Source organism: Asterias rubens, chromosome 17, assembly GCF_902459465.1.
Source record: "Asterias rubens chromosome 17, eAstRub1.3, whole genome shotgun sequence".
Lineage (NCBI taxonomy): Eukaryota > Metazoa > Echinodermata > Asteroidea > Forcipulatida > Asteriidae > Asterias > Asterias rubens.
The window spans coordinates 2,039,880-2,051,339 of NC_047078.1; the positions used below are offsets into that span (position 1 = coordinate 2,039,880).

General features: G+C 39.7%; 1 protein-coding gene across 1 annotated transcript; it reads left to right on the forward strand.

Annotated features, from left to right (window-relative positions):
* Positions 1-711: 711 nt before the first annotated feature.
* Positions 712-11,225, forward strand: LOC117301376 (mitochondrial import receptor subunit TOM70-like). The gene is made up of 11 exons (XM_033785311.1): positions 712-933; positions 2,543-2,716; positions 3,638-3,764; positions 4,310-4,419; positions 4,663-4,778; positions 5,680-5,893; positions 6,330-6,464; positions 7,043-7,267; positions 7,614-7,711; positions 8,224-8,346; positions 8,763-11,225. Exons 1-11 carry the CDS (start codon positions 718-720, stop codon positions 8,920-8,922), a joined length of 1,698 nt encoding a protein of 565 aa, XP_033641202.1. The 5' UTR covers positions 712-717; the 3' UTR covers positions 8,923-11,225.
* Positions 11,226-11,460: the final 235 nt, after the last annotated feature.

The following is an 11,460-nucleotide window of genomic DNA, read 5'->3' on the forward strand; positions in this document are numbered from 1 at the left end:
ATTATCTAAATTTTACTATAGGGTGTATGCACACAAACATTGTTGAAAATAGGGGTAAAAATGGAAATTTTTAATTTATATGCAAATGTCCATATTTCCACTGCTTACTTTTTCTACTTTTTCTGTTGCAATTTGTTATAGGTCAAGCCAATGTTTTTGTAGACTATGATCACAGACTTGGAACCAAAGTATAATACTTTTTTTTCTCATGTCAGCGTATGATAACTGTAAGCAAATAGATATCTGGTGGGAGGACTGCTGTTGCCAGTTTAATTACTTCGGATACTCTTGTGCTTTGCAATGAGACCGGCTGAAGTTTGAAGCAAAATGAGCACAAGAAACACGGGTTATGTTTTGGTCAAATACCGTCAACTATCATCGGTCACTTTCAATGTTTTTTTTACACAGAAACTACAGGAGGATTAATTTTATTCAACTTAATGTGAAAAATACCTATAATTGCTTAATTTTGCCGTCAAGATTTTTAAGGTGAGACCTTTTTACCCAGTTTATGAAAGTCAATCGTAAATAGGTAGTGACGGTTGTTGACAAGCTTTTAAACTTTCCTTTCCTTCCGAATCTCGTGAACATTAAATGAAATTTTCACGTCGTTTTCATTTTAAGCGGGTTCGATGATATTGCTACAGGTTTGCAACGCATAATGTTCTTGACATAACATCTTGGGGACAAGGTTGACTAGGAAGGCACGGTTTCAAAATGGCGGGTGCTAGTAAACCGGGCACCGATGTTGGTGGTTCTTGGCCAAAATCATGGCAAGTTGCGCTCGCTATTGGGGCTCCATTGGCAATCGGGGCGGCAGTGGGAGCCTACTTCTATCACAGGAGAAGTTCTGACAAAATTGGCGGGGAAACAGCTGGTAAAACAGGGTCTGATTTGACCGGGGACGATCCCGCACCGTTAACGGACGAACGGGTATGTGATTTCTATCTAGTGTCCCAAAACCACCTAGGCCGGCCCTACACGTCCACCATGGAACCACCCCTACCTAAACCTAGCCCCTCCCACATTGAACAACATGTGGTTCATCATGTTTATCTTGGATATTTTGTTCAAACTCCTTCAACCTAACCATTGCCTCAAAAAGGCACTAGTTTCTCATGTTTCTGAATCATATATAGGCCTACCCCCATATCATATTCATAATCATGGAACCACTTTTTCATTTGATTTGATTCTGATTCTGAATATTATAATTATTATCGGTAATATTAAAATAATAATTTAGGTTTGGGCATGTTTTTTTACAAACAGGCCTACTTACTTTTAGTTTTAGTAAAAATATACAGACAGACGACTAATAATAAACTCAGTCAGTCTCACCGTGCTCACCCATGACCATGTCACCCTCACTGCACTCCTCATGAAGTGCATGAGGAGTGCTGCTCAGTAACAGAGTTTACTTAACGTCAAATTGTACATTAGTAATGTTTCTTCTTGTAACATGAGTGATTAAGTGAACAAAATTTTAAACTAAAAGTGTTGTGGCAAATTCGTGTGGATCATTGTACTCTACTTTTAAAACATCTTTCCAACCATATATGCATTTTATAGCAAACAGTTACAAGCGCTTTTCAAAGACCACCTCGACCGGCCCAAGGCAACAGGTTCCTTTAAGGTTTTCATTGTTTTAGCTCAAATGGTTAGAAATGCTTTTTATACCGCCAACTCGTCCGCTCCAAGGCAACGTGTCCCTTTAAATGGTCATCATTCTTTATTGCAATGATGTACAGATTTAAAACTTCAATCAAATATTGCTGCTTACATGTAGATAATATGAAAAGATGAAAACCTTAAAATGGTCTTAACTTCATACTTGTCAATGTCTCCACCCCTGTGACCATCAGTTGATCAAATGATTGGTTTTTCTGTCAGTCATTGGTTCTATCTGGCAATCGGCAGCTCGCCATGGCAGCTTCGCTGTCTAGTTATTCCAATGCGTTCACAATCATCACTATACATGTGCATGGATATTCACAGTCGATTCGCTTGTGTTGGTCAACTCACCGTCAACACGACCGATGCTATTTTATATAGCTGTATGGCCAAAACAGTTCCAAATTCCCCTACAGCTTTGCACCCACGCTTGGCCACGGCAGCACTCAGTTCATGCATCCCCTAATAATAAAGTACCATAATAACAGTGGGATCGAGGTGATAGATACTCTGCTCCAGGTATTCACACCACATAAACGGTTCAAGAACGTTGGTCATGCTTCAGCGCTGCAAAGAGAGACCGCCATGTCTAGATATGATGATGTTTACAAGGTATGCGTTCAGCCACAACTTTCATTCGAAGTCGTAAAAGACGGCATCAGCCCTAACAAATCTTATTTACCTGTGAGATTGTAAGAAATCTGTGGGAAATACTCGTTATTTTGAAAGATATCGTCTATGAAAAAAAATATCGTTAAATTTAACCAACATCGATATTGGCGATATTGTTTTCAATATCGTATTGTGACGATATTATCGTCATATCGTCCAGGCTTATCTCTCATGTATTTGTTTTTTCTTCTTGCAGACTCCCGAAGAGAAAGCCCAGAGTAGCAAGAACAAGGGCAATAAGTACTTCAAAGCGGGTCGCTATGACCAAGCTATTGCCTGCTACAATGAGGCCATCGACCTTGTCCCTCGGGATAAGACCAAAGATCTCTCCACTTTCTACCAGAACAGAGCTGCGGCGCATGAGCAGTTGGTAAGGAAAACTAACGTCCTTACCGACAGTAACTTTGGTTATAAAATTACAACAATCTAGGGTTTGAAGAACTCGTTGAACCACTCAGTTCATTTGTTGTTTAAAACCCTTTCAATCCCATTGGCTTCTTGAAGACACTGGACACTATTGGTAGTTGTCAAAGACAAGTCTTCTCACTTGGTGTATCTCAGCATATAATGCATAAAATAACAAACCTGTGGAAATTTGAGCTAAATTGGTCGGCGAAGTTGCTGGATAAGAATGAAAGAAAAAACACACATTGTCACACAAAGTTGTGTGCTTTCAGATGCATTGATTTCGAGACCTCAAAATCTAATTCTGAGGTCTCGAAATCAAGTTCGTAGAAAATACCTTCTTTTCGAATACAACGTACTTCAGAAAGAGCCCTTTCTCACAATGTTTTATACTATCAACAGCTCTCCATTACTCGTTTCCAAGTAAGGTTTTATGCTAATAATTATTTTGAGTAATCACCAATAGTGTCCACTGCCTTTACGTCGACAGGTGTACTGCACCCTGCCTGATCTCCAATTTGGACTTTAGTCACCAAAGATACAATGTAACACACAAAAACACTCCTTGTGTTCATGGCCATCCTTTGTACCCAAGCTTACCATCAATCATTGGAAAGAGAAAGATTGGATCTTCTCAGTGATGGTCAAACAGTTTGGCTACCACACACAGCCCTTTGCAATTTGGTTCCAAATTGTTGGTGAAATCGTTGGAAACAAAAGTCACCAAGCAAGGAATGCACAAACACAATAATTTATTGAATTAATATTGCACTCTCTCCAGGACCAGCCTATTTGTTGGCGCATACCAATAAAACAGACCAGGTTTTAAGCAACAGTTCACCATTTACAAAATTGATATCAAGATTGTTGTCTTTTCCTCACACAGAAAAACTACGCTCAAGTTGTATCTGACTGCAGTAAGGCACTGGAGCTCAACTCTCGATACGTCAAGGCGTTATTCAGACGTTCTAAAGCATTTGAGAATATGAATCTGAAGATGCAATGTCTGGAAGGTAAGATTCTGCAGTGCTGTAATGTTTTCTCAAGTCAGGTCAAGTAGCCGGTCATCTTTCCTCATGTCAAGTCAAGTCACAAGTCACTTTGCTTAACAAAAAATCACAAGTCACTTATTGCTCAGGTCAAGTCAAGTCACAAGTCACTTTTGCTCCAGTCAAGTCACAAGTCATCTTTGATCATTAAAACCACCGATAACAGAGACCGCCAGTATTATAGCCAAGATGGGCGATGCCGGGCGTGCCTGCCCAGAACTAACAAATTTGCTGTCCATTACAGAATCCCCCAGATTGCACTTCAGCAATGATGGCCCCCCATATCATTGTTGAACTGCTCACCCTTGGTGGACTAAATTGGATTTAGAGCCCACCACTAAAATTGGAGCTCACACTCTGACAACACCAAAGCTAGAGTCCTGTGCCCTAGATAAGACCAACTCGACCACGACGCTCTCTTGTGATGTACACTACAGCAAGACAGGTTCATGACCCTTTTGTACTGATGAAATGGTGATGAGTATGTTATCTTTGTTTATTTCTGACAGATGCTACTGCAGTGTGTATCTTGGAGAACTTTACTCACGGCCAAAGCATGATGCTAGCAGATAAAATGCTGAAAGAGCTCGGCAAGGAAAGAGCACAGCAGCGATATGAGGTAAGCATTGTGTCGCTGTTGTCTGATTGTGTTTCGTAGTTAAATAATGTTGTCGTGAATAGTCGTGAGCGACACAATTGGTTCACCAATCAGGTTGTCGCGACTATTTTAGTAGTAGTCGTGCCAGCACGATTAACTGAGTAGTTGAAAAACTATAATCGCAACTCGACTAAGCAATCAATAGTTGTGACTTTGACACTGGTCGCCCAGGTTTAATGAGATTAAATTTGTTTCATCTTTCAGGAGCGAGTTCCAAGTCTACCCTCAGGGCAGTTCATCCGCTCCTACTTCTCATCCTTCTCGGATGATGGCATCTCACAATCTGAAGACGGATACGAAGAAGGTGGAGGGGATAATGGGTAAGGTCAAAGGTCAAGGGATCCTCATGTGAGCATGCATTGAAGCATATCAGATCCAAAGCAACAGTAACCTAAGCAACCGTAACCCAATCAACAGTAACCTAAGCAACGGTAACCTAAGCAACAGTAACCTAAGCAACAGTAACCAAAGCAACAGTAACCTAAGCAACAGTCACCTAAGCAACAGTAACCTAAGCAACAGTAACCTTAGTGACAGCCGCAGCAGTAGCTTCAGCCACCAATATGTACTAGGCCTATGCATAAATCTTTAGGCAACTACAGAAAGATTCAAACGAAAAATTATCAATTGAAAAAACAGTTGCAGAACAAATTGCACGCTTGTAGAAAAAACACACATGGATACAATTAAATGATTACAAGAAAACGATGCAAGTACAGCTTCCCTTTCGTGAAGACAAACGGCCTTAAAGGGTCGTTGTACTTTTTGTAAACACAAAACACAATGTCCACATATTTACATTAAATTTACACAGTTTGAAGATAATGATAGTAGAAAGCTTTCCTTGAAATATTACTTACTGAGGTTCTGTAGTGTTTGAGAAAATGAGTACAACATTATGTCACAAACATTGTCGTCTCAGTTTTACATGTAGCATGAAAAAACGTATTAACCAGTTATGGTATGTTATGGTATAATACAATTGGTTAATACGTGCTATAATAATTTTGTCTAACTAAGACAAAATTTATTTTTTGACTTGTTTTACTCATTTCTTCAAAACTACATCACCTCAGGAAGTAATATTTGAAGGGAAGCTTTCCACTATCATTATCTTCAAACCGTGTAAGTTTAATGTAAATCTGTGGATATTTTGAAAAAATACCCGAATCCTTTAACCCTTAATCCTGTGTGACAGCAACCTTATCAAATGTCTTGCAGGAGCAACACTGGGTACCGGAAGGCCCTGCATCTCTTCACCAGCGGTGAGTACGAGGGTGTGCTCGAAGCTTGCGATGATGAGATCCTGAGGGAAGGAGATAAACTAGCAGAGGCCTTATTAATGAGAGCGACTTTCTTCCTGCTGAAGGGACAAGCCACTGAGGCTAGACCCGATCTGGACAAACTTATCTACATGGAAGACGGGAATAAGAAGGTAGGACTGATGTGTACTTTGCTTTTTTTTTTAAACTAATGTCATCCCGATTCTGTGGTTATGCTAAAAAAGTTTGTCCAAATGAGGAGTTTGCGTTTGTAAGAAAACAATGCCGTTTTGTGGCAGATATAATGAACATGCACACAATGTCTAGTTATTTTTTCTTTTTACTTTTCTCATCCTGATCTTCAGCTCAAAAAGTTGATCCAAATAAAGAAGTTGCATTTGTAAGAAAACAACAAATAACTATTTTGTGGTGGATTTGCACATGCACATAATGTCTATTTATTTTGATTCTTTTCTTCTTACTTTTCTTATTAGTTAAGAGATTAAGGTCTGATCAAGTGCGGAAGAAAACAACAAATAACCGTGTTTGTGTCAGATATGCACTATATAACACCTAATGTCTAGTTATTTTTCTTACTTTTCTCATTAGTTGCGAGCTAATGCTCTGATCAAGCGTGGAAGCATGCACATGCAGGAGGGCAACTCCACTGATGCGATGAATGACTTCGCTACGGCTGTCAGGATCGATCCGGATAATGCTGACATCTACCACCATAGAGGACAGGTAAAGTCATGTCCCCTGTATGCTCTACTAACATTTAATAGTAAATCTAATCTAAAAGGGATCAGACTAATTTACCCTTCAAGCCTTCGTTTTGGTTTTACATTCGTTTGAATTGGGGTATTCGGGAAATCATGTTTTAGTATAGCAGGCCTTGAACTTCCCTTGTATTAAGGGGGCACAGCGATTTTGTGAGGGACACTCTATGAGGGAAATAAACTTGCAAAGGGCACCACAGCAAAAGCAAAGGGCACCACAGCAAAATCAAAGGGCACCACAGCAAAAGCAAAGGGCACCACAGCAAAAGCAAAGAGCACCGTGGCAACTGCTGTGGGTGCCGTAGGTTATTTCAAGTTCAGCCGTCGATTTCACAAATCTCTTCCTAACTTAAGATTAATCTAAGGACTTTTGACGAGTTAAGTTCCGTAACCATAGATGTTAGTACGCATTGAACCCATCCTAAGTTAGGAGGAGTTTATACTGGGCCTAACTCAAGATAGGATTAATCCTAGCATTTTGTTAAAATGAGCTGCTGGTAGTAAATCAACATTACATAACTATACTTCTTTTGCCACCCACAGCTCAACCTCCTTCTAGACAGAATCGACGACGCGGCCCAAGACTTTGAGAAATGCAACAAACTGAACAGCAATTTTGCCCTGGCCCATGCCCAGTACAGCTACGCCAAATACAGACTGGCCCTCGTACACCAGAGCCCAATGCAGCTACAGGCAGCGATGCAGCAACTAGAGAATAGCACTAAGACGTTTCCTACGTGTGCTGAGGCCTTCGCATTATACGCTCAGGTTAGTGATTGGAATGCATTTGATTGTTTGTTTGTTGTTTCGATTATCTTGTATAGATCCTTATCACGCTGTCACCATCTTGGTCATGTTCCTTGTTTCCAATAACAGTAATGAATCCTAACATTCATTGCGCATGGCACCATACTATTATTTTGTCCATCCTCAGTTTGGAGTAAAATTAAGATGACTGCACCGTGGTAAAGGTCTACTAGGTGAGGTTTGCAGTAGCACCATGAGTAAAATCTCTTTTGAGTAGTGTTGATTCTGAAAAGAATCAATGTTTGACAATTTTTGATGATCTTCCTGTTAAGAAAACTCTAATTGTTGAATATTTTTGGTTTTCTAGGCCCAGAGCGATCAGGGACAGTTTTCCGTTGCTGACGAGCACTTCCAGAAAGCTATAGTCTTAGAGCCGGATAACCCAACAGCTTACGTACATAGAGGGTAAGTGAAACATTGTCAATTGCATGTCGTGGTTGAGGGTCCAATGCATCCCCTCCCCTCCCTATTGTGTCTCCAATTCGTTCTGGTATTCTCAAAAAAAATTCCAAACCATATATTTCTCAGAAAAAGTTTGTACTATCAATGGCTGTGAGCCTCTAACCAAATAAGGTTGTGAGGTCATTTCTGAGAGGGAGTAATCTATGACCCTACCTTTTGTTAAAAGATTGGGTTCTCCTTATGGAGGTTAAAGCCTTTGTAGGGATACACAAGATTGAAACAACTATTGTGGAGAACCCACGTCACTAAACAGCGCCCTCTGTTGCCGGGTATAAACAAAGAAATTAAGGGCCTTTCTACACACTACCTCAAAATGCATAAATGCTGAGCTGCGTTTCACTGCGTGAGCGCAACATGCTGTGCCCAAGTCGGAGATGTAGCCCAAGTTGAGGTTTGAGAAAGGCCCTAAATCATGTCTGATGACATTTGTCTCATGTTTTGTTTTGTTACTCTAGACTTCTACACCTAACTTGGAAGAAGGATGCTGACGGAGCTATAGGGATGATTAAGAAGGCTTTGGAGATTGACAGCAAGTGTGACTTTGCGTATGAGACACTGGGGACCATTGAAGTACAGAGGTAAGGCAAATACGCCCACTTTTTTTAAGGCCTTGAGGCATAAAATTTCGGCCGAAACATTTGCAAGTAGAGATTAAGTGAATTTCCTTGGCTTCAGAATATTGACAACTTTAATTTCTCATTAGCGTTCATCGTTTCTGTCTGTTGAACCTGTGTGTCTGTACTTTCTTGTTTCTGTTTATATTTCGTTTGTCCGTCCGGCATTTCACCACTTGCCCAGGCTTCTAAAAGATGCTCGGTTGGTTTCATGTAAAACTGGATTAATTTTTACTTCTTTGTTTTTGTTAAGTTTTGTTTAGAATTTTTTAATGAAGTATGGAAAGAAATGCGAGTATTGAATTGAACTGGGTGGGATTTTGGCTGACCAAGATAAAAGTTGAAGAAATCATTTTTTTTTAATTTGATTTTATTTTCAGAGGCAACATGTCCTCCGCCAAAGACTATTTCGAGAAGGCAATTGATCTAGCTCGGACGGAAATGGAAATGGCTCATCTATTCTCTCTAAGCGTGGCAGCCGAAGCTCAGCGCAACGTCACCACAAAGTACAACATTCAACCACCAGCTCCAATCCTCTAAAGACCACTCTAAGCTGAAGATCAGAGCCCAGTTTCATAGAGCTGCTTAGCGGCTGATTTTGTGCTTATTGTATGATTTCCATTCCATAGAGCTGCTAACTGTAAGCACACGAAAAGGCGTGCTAACCTTCCGGTGCTTACTGTACGAAAATTAATGACGTCACATTGCAGATTCATGGTGAACGTGCAATATAGCCCCCTAATTTTTCTGCTTACCTGTGAAATACGCTTGTACCCTAGCAAATATTTGTGCAACAGTAAGCACGAAAATTTGCTTATAGTTAAGCAGCACTATGAAAATGGTCCATATCGCTTAGTCTCCTTCATAGCAATCATCAACCGATTTGAGATAAGCGTAAAGATCTGCTGAGCATCGTAAATTTTGCTAAAGCTACGGCTGTAATTTTTGCCCACTGTCAGTTTGCAAACTATTAGTTCAAAAAGAAATAGTATTTCTGAGTACTTAAAAAAAAAAATACACAGAAATGAAAGGAAATTACTGGTACTTCAGAAGAGTCAAGCAAAGAAGTTATGGAAAACCTCCCCTTTGTTGACACTTTTTATGATTGCCGCCTCCACCCCAAATAAAATGCTTGCAATATACGACCTTTTAAACCCAGTACTCCAGTTGATATGCATTTATAAGAAGTTTGAAATGTGTTAAGATCGCCATCTGTTGAACTTTTTGAAAAAGCTTTAAAAGTACAGGGCGTGTTTGGGGGGGATTGGCCTCAACTTTTAAACTGTGTTTTTGTTTGAACGGACCCATTGCACTGGCTATACTGTCTGCCACGCTTGCCATTTGGGCGTCAAATTGCACAATCAAATCGTGGTAAGCAGGTAAGCATAACCAATAATGTAATGCTGCAAAATCCAAAAATGCGCACTACACTGTATAACACATTGGGACATAAGCCTCAAAATGATGCAGCCAAGATTGTTAGGGTGATGATAGGAACTGATCTGGGCCCAATTTCATAAAACCTGTCAGCACAAAGACTTGATAAGCAAATAAAAGTATCGCTTAACAGAAACAGGTTACCAGCCAAAATTACATTGAGTTTACATTGGTGTGACTGGTGCCCCATTAAATATTTGCTTAGCAAAGAAATTTTTCGAGGAGTATTTTTCTGCTAAACAGCTTTTATGAAATTGTTCCCTGTCGGCAGTGTGAACTTCATCTTCAATTCAAGTACATTTTGGTGGAGACGCTATGAAGTAATCAGAAATATTTTTCTGTACATACTATCGCTCATGTAGACAGGTCAGGCGTTGTCTAAAGTTGACGCATAGGAGAACAGATACCACTTCTGGCTCCCCCATCTTTTCAGAATCAACAAACCTTATGCATTGACGTCATCATTAATAATAATAATAAACGGCTTTTAAACAGCGCCCTTAACCCCAAAAGGGTTCCGAGGTGCTTCACAGAGGTTAACAAATATTAAGCTACAGTAATACAGACCAATTTAAGAAAAACAGATTAAAAATGATTAAGAAAATTACAACCGACCAAAGTCAATTATTAAAAAGTTAAGCAAGTAAGAACAATGCTGGACAATTTAAGATAAACAGATTAAAAATGCTTAAGAAAATCAGGAAAATCAAGCCATCATCTTAGAGGTGAACCGACGATGAAACAAGATTTGAACGCAAGGCGCACAGAATTGGCCAATAATTAACCTTTGGACCTCGAGGTGAGGGTGTAATACTCAAATGACGTCATGTGCTAATGGTCTATATCATAATTATCTTCAGGATTTTCTAACCTTCAACTTTCCTCACTTTATTACAAAGTTAACGAAGCCGCGACTAACTCTCTTCACATGGTAACACTTTTTACACTTTGTTCATAGTTATGTACAGGGCCAACTTATATGGCTCTGCTTGCTGCCAAATTCTGCGCTTACGATCACCATTCGCCGCTTACCTGCAAGTGCCAAAATTTTGCGCTTGCTGTGTAAGCGTAGAATGCCTAGTTAGGTGAAAAAATTCTTTTCTTACCACTGAAAAACATTGACGTAAGCACAGACTTCCCTGCTTCTGTAAGCGCTGATTATTTGCTTACGGTAAGCAGAGCAATGAAATTGGGACCAGGTCTTAGCCAATCATTGTATATCAGCAATTATTTAAAGTGGTGGGTCTAGGCCGGGAGTTTTACTTTCGAAAGGGCAAGGCCATTTCCATTTTCAGACAAGATATTCTTCCTACTGAAGTCTGCTTAATACAAATTTGTTGTATTTAAAAAAAAGAAAGTTCAGGGCAAAAGACAATATTTTCTTTAAAGGCAGTGGACACTATTGATAATTACTCAAAATAATTATCGGCATAAAACCTCACTTGGTAACGAGTAATGGGGAGAGGTTGATAATATAAAACATTGTGAGAAACGGCTCCCTCTAAGGTGACGTAGTTTTCGAGAAAGAAGTAATTGTCCAGGAATTTTATTTCGAGACCTCAAGTTAGGAATTTGAGGTCTCGAAATCAAGCATCTGAAAACACACAACTTCGTGTGACAAGGGTGTTTTTTCTTTCATAG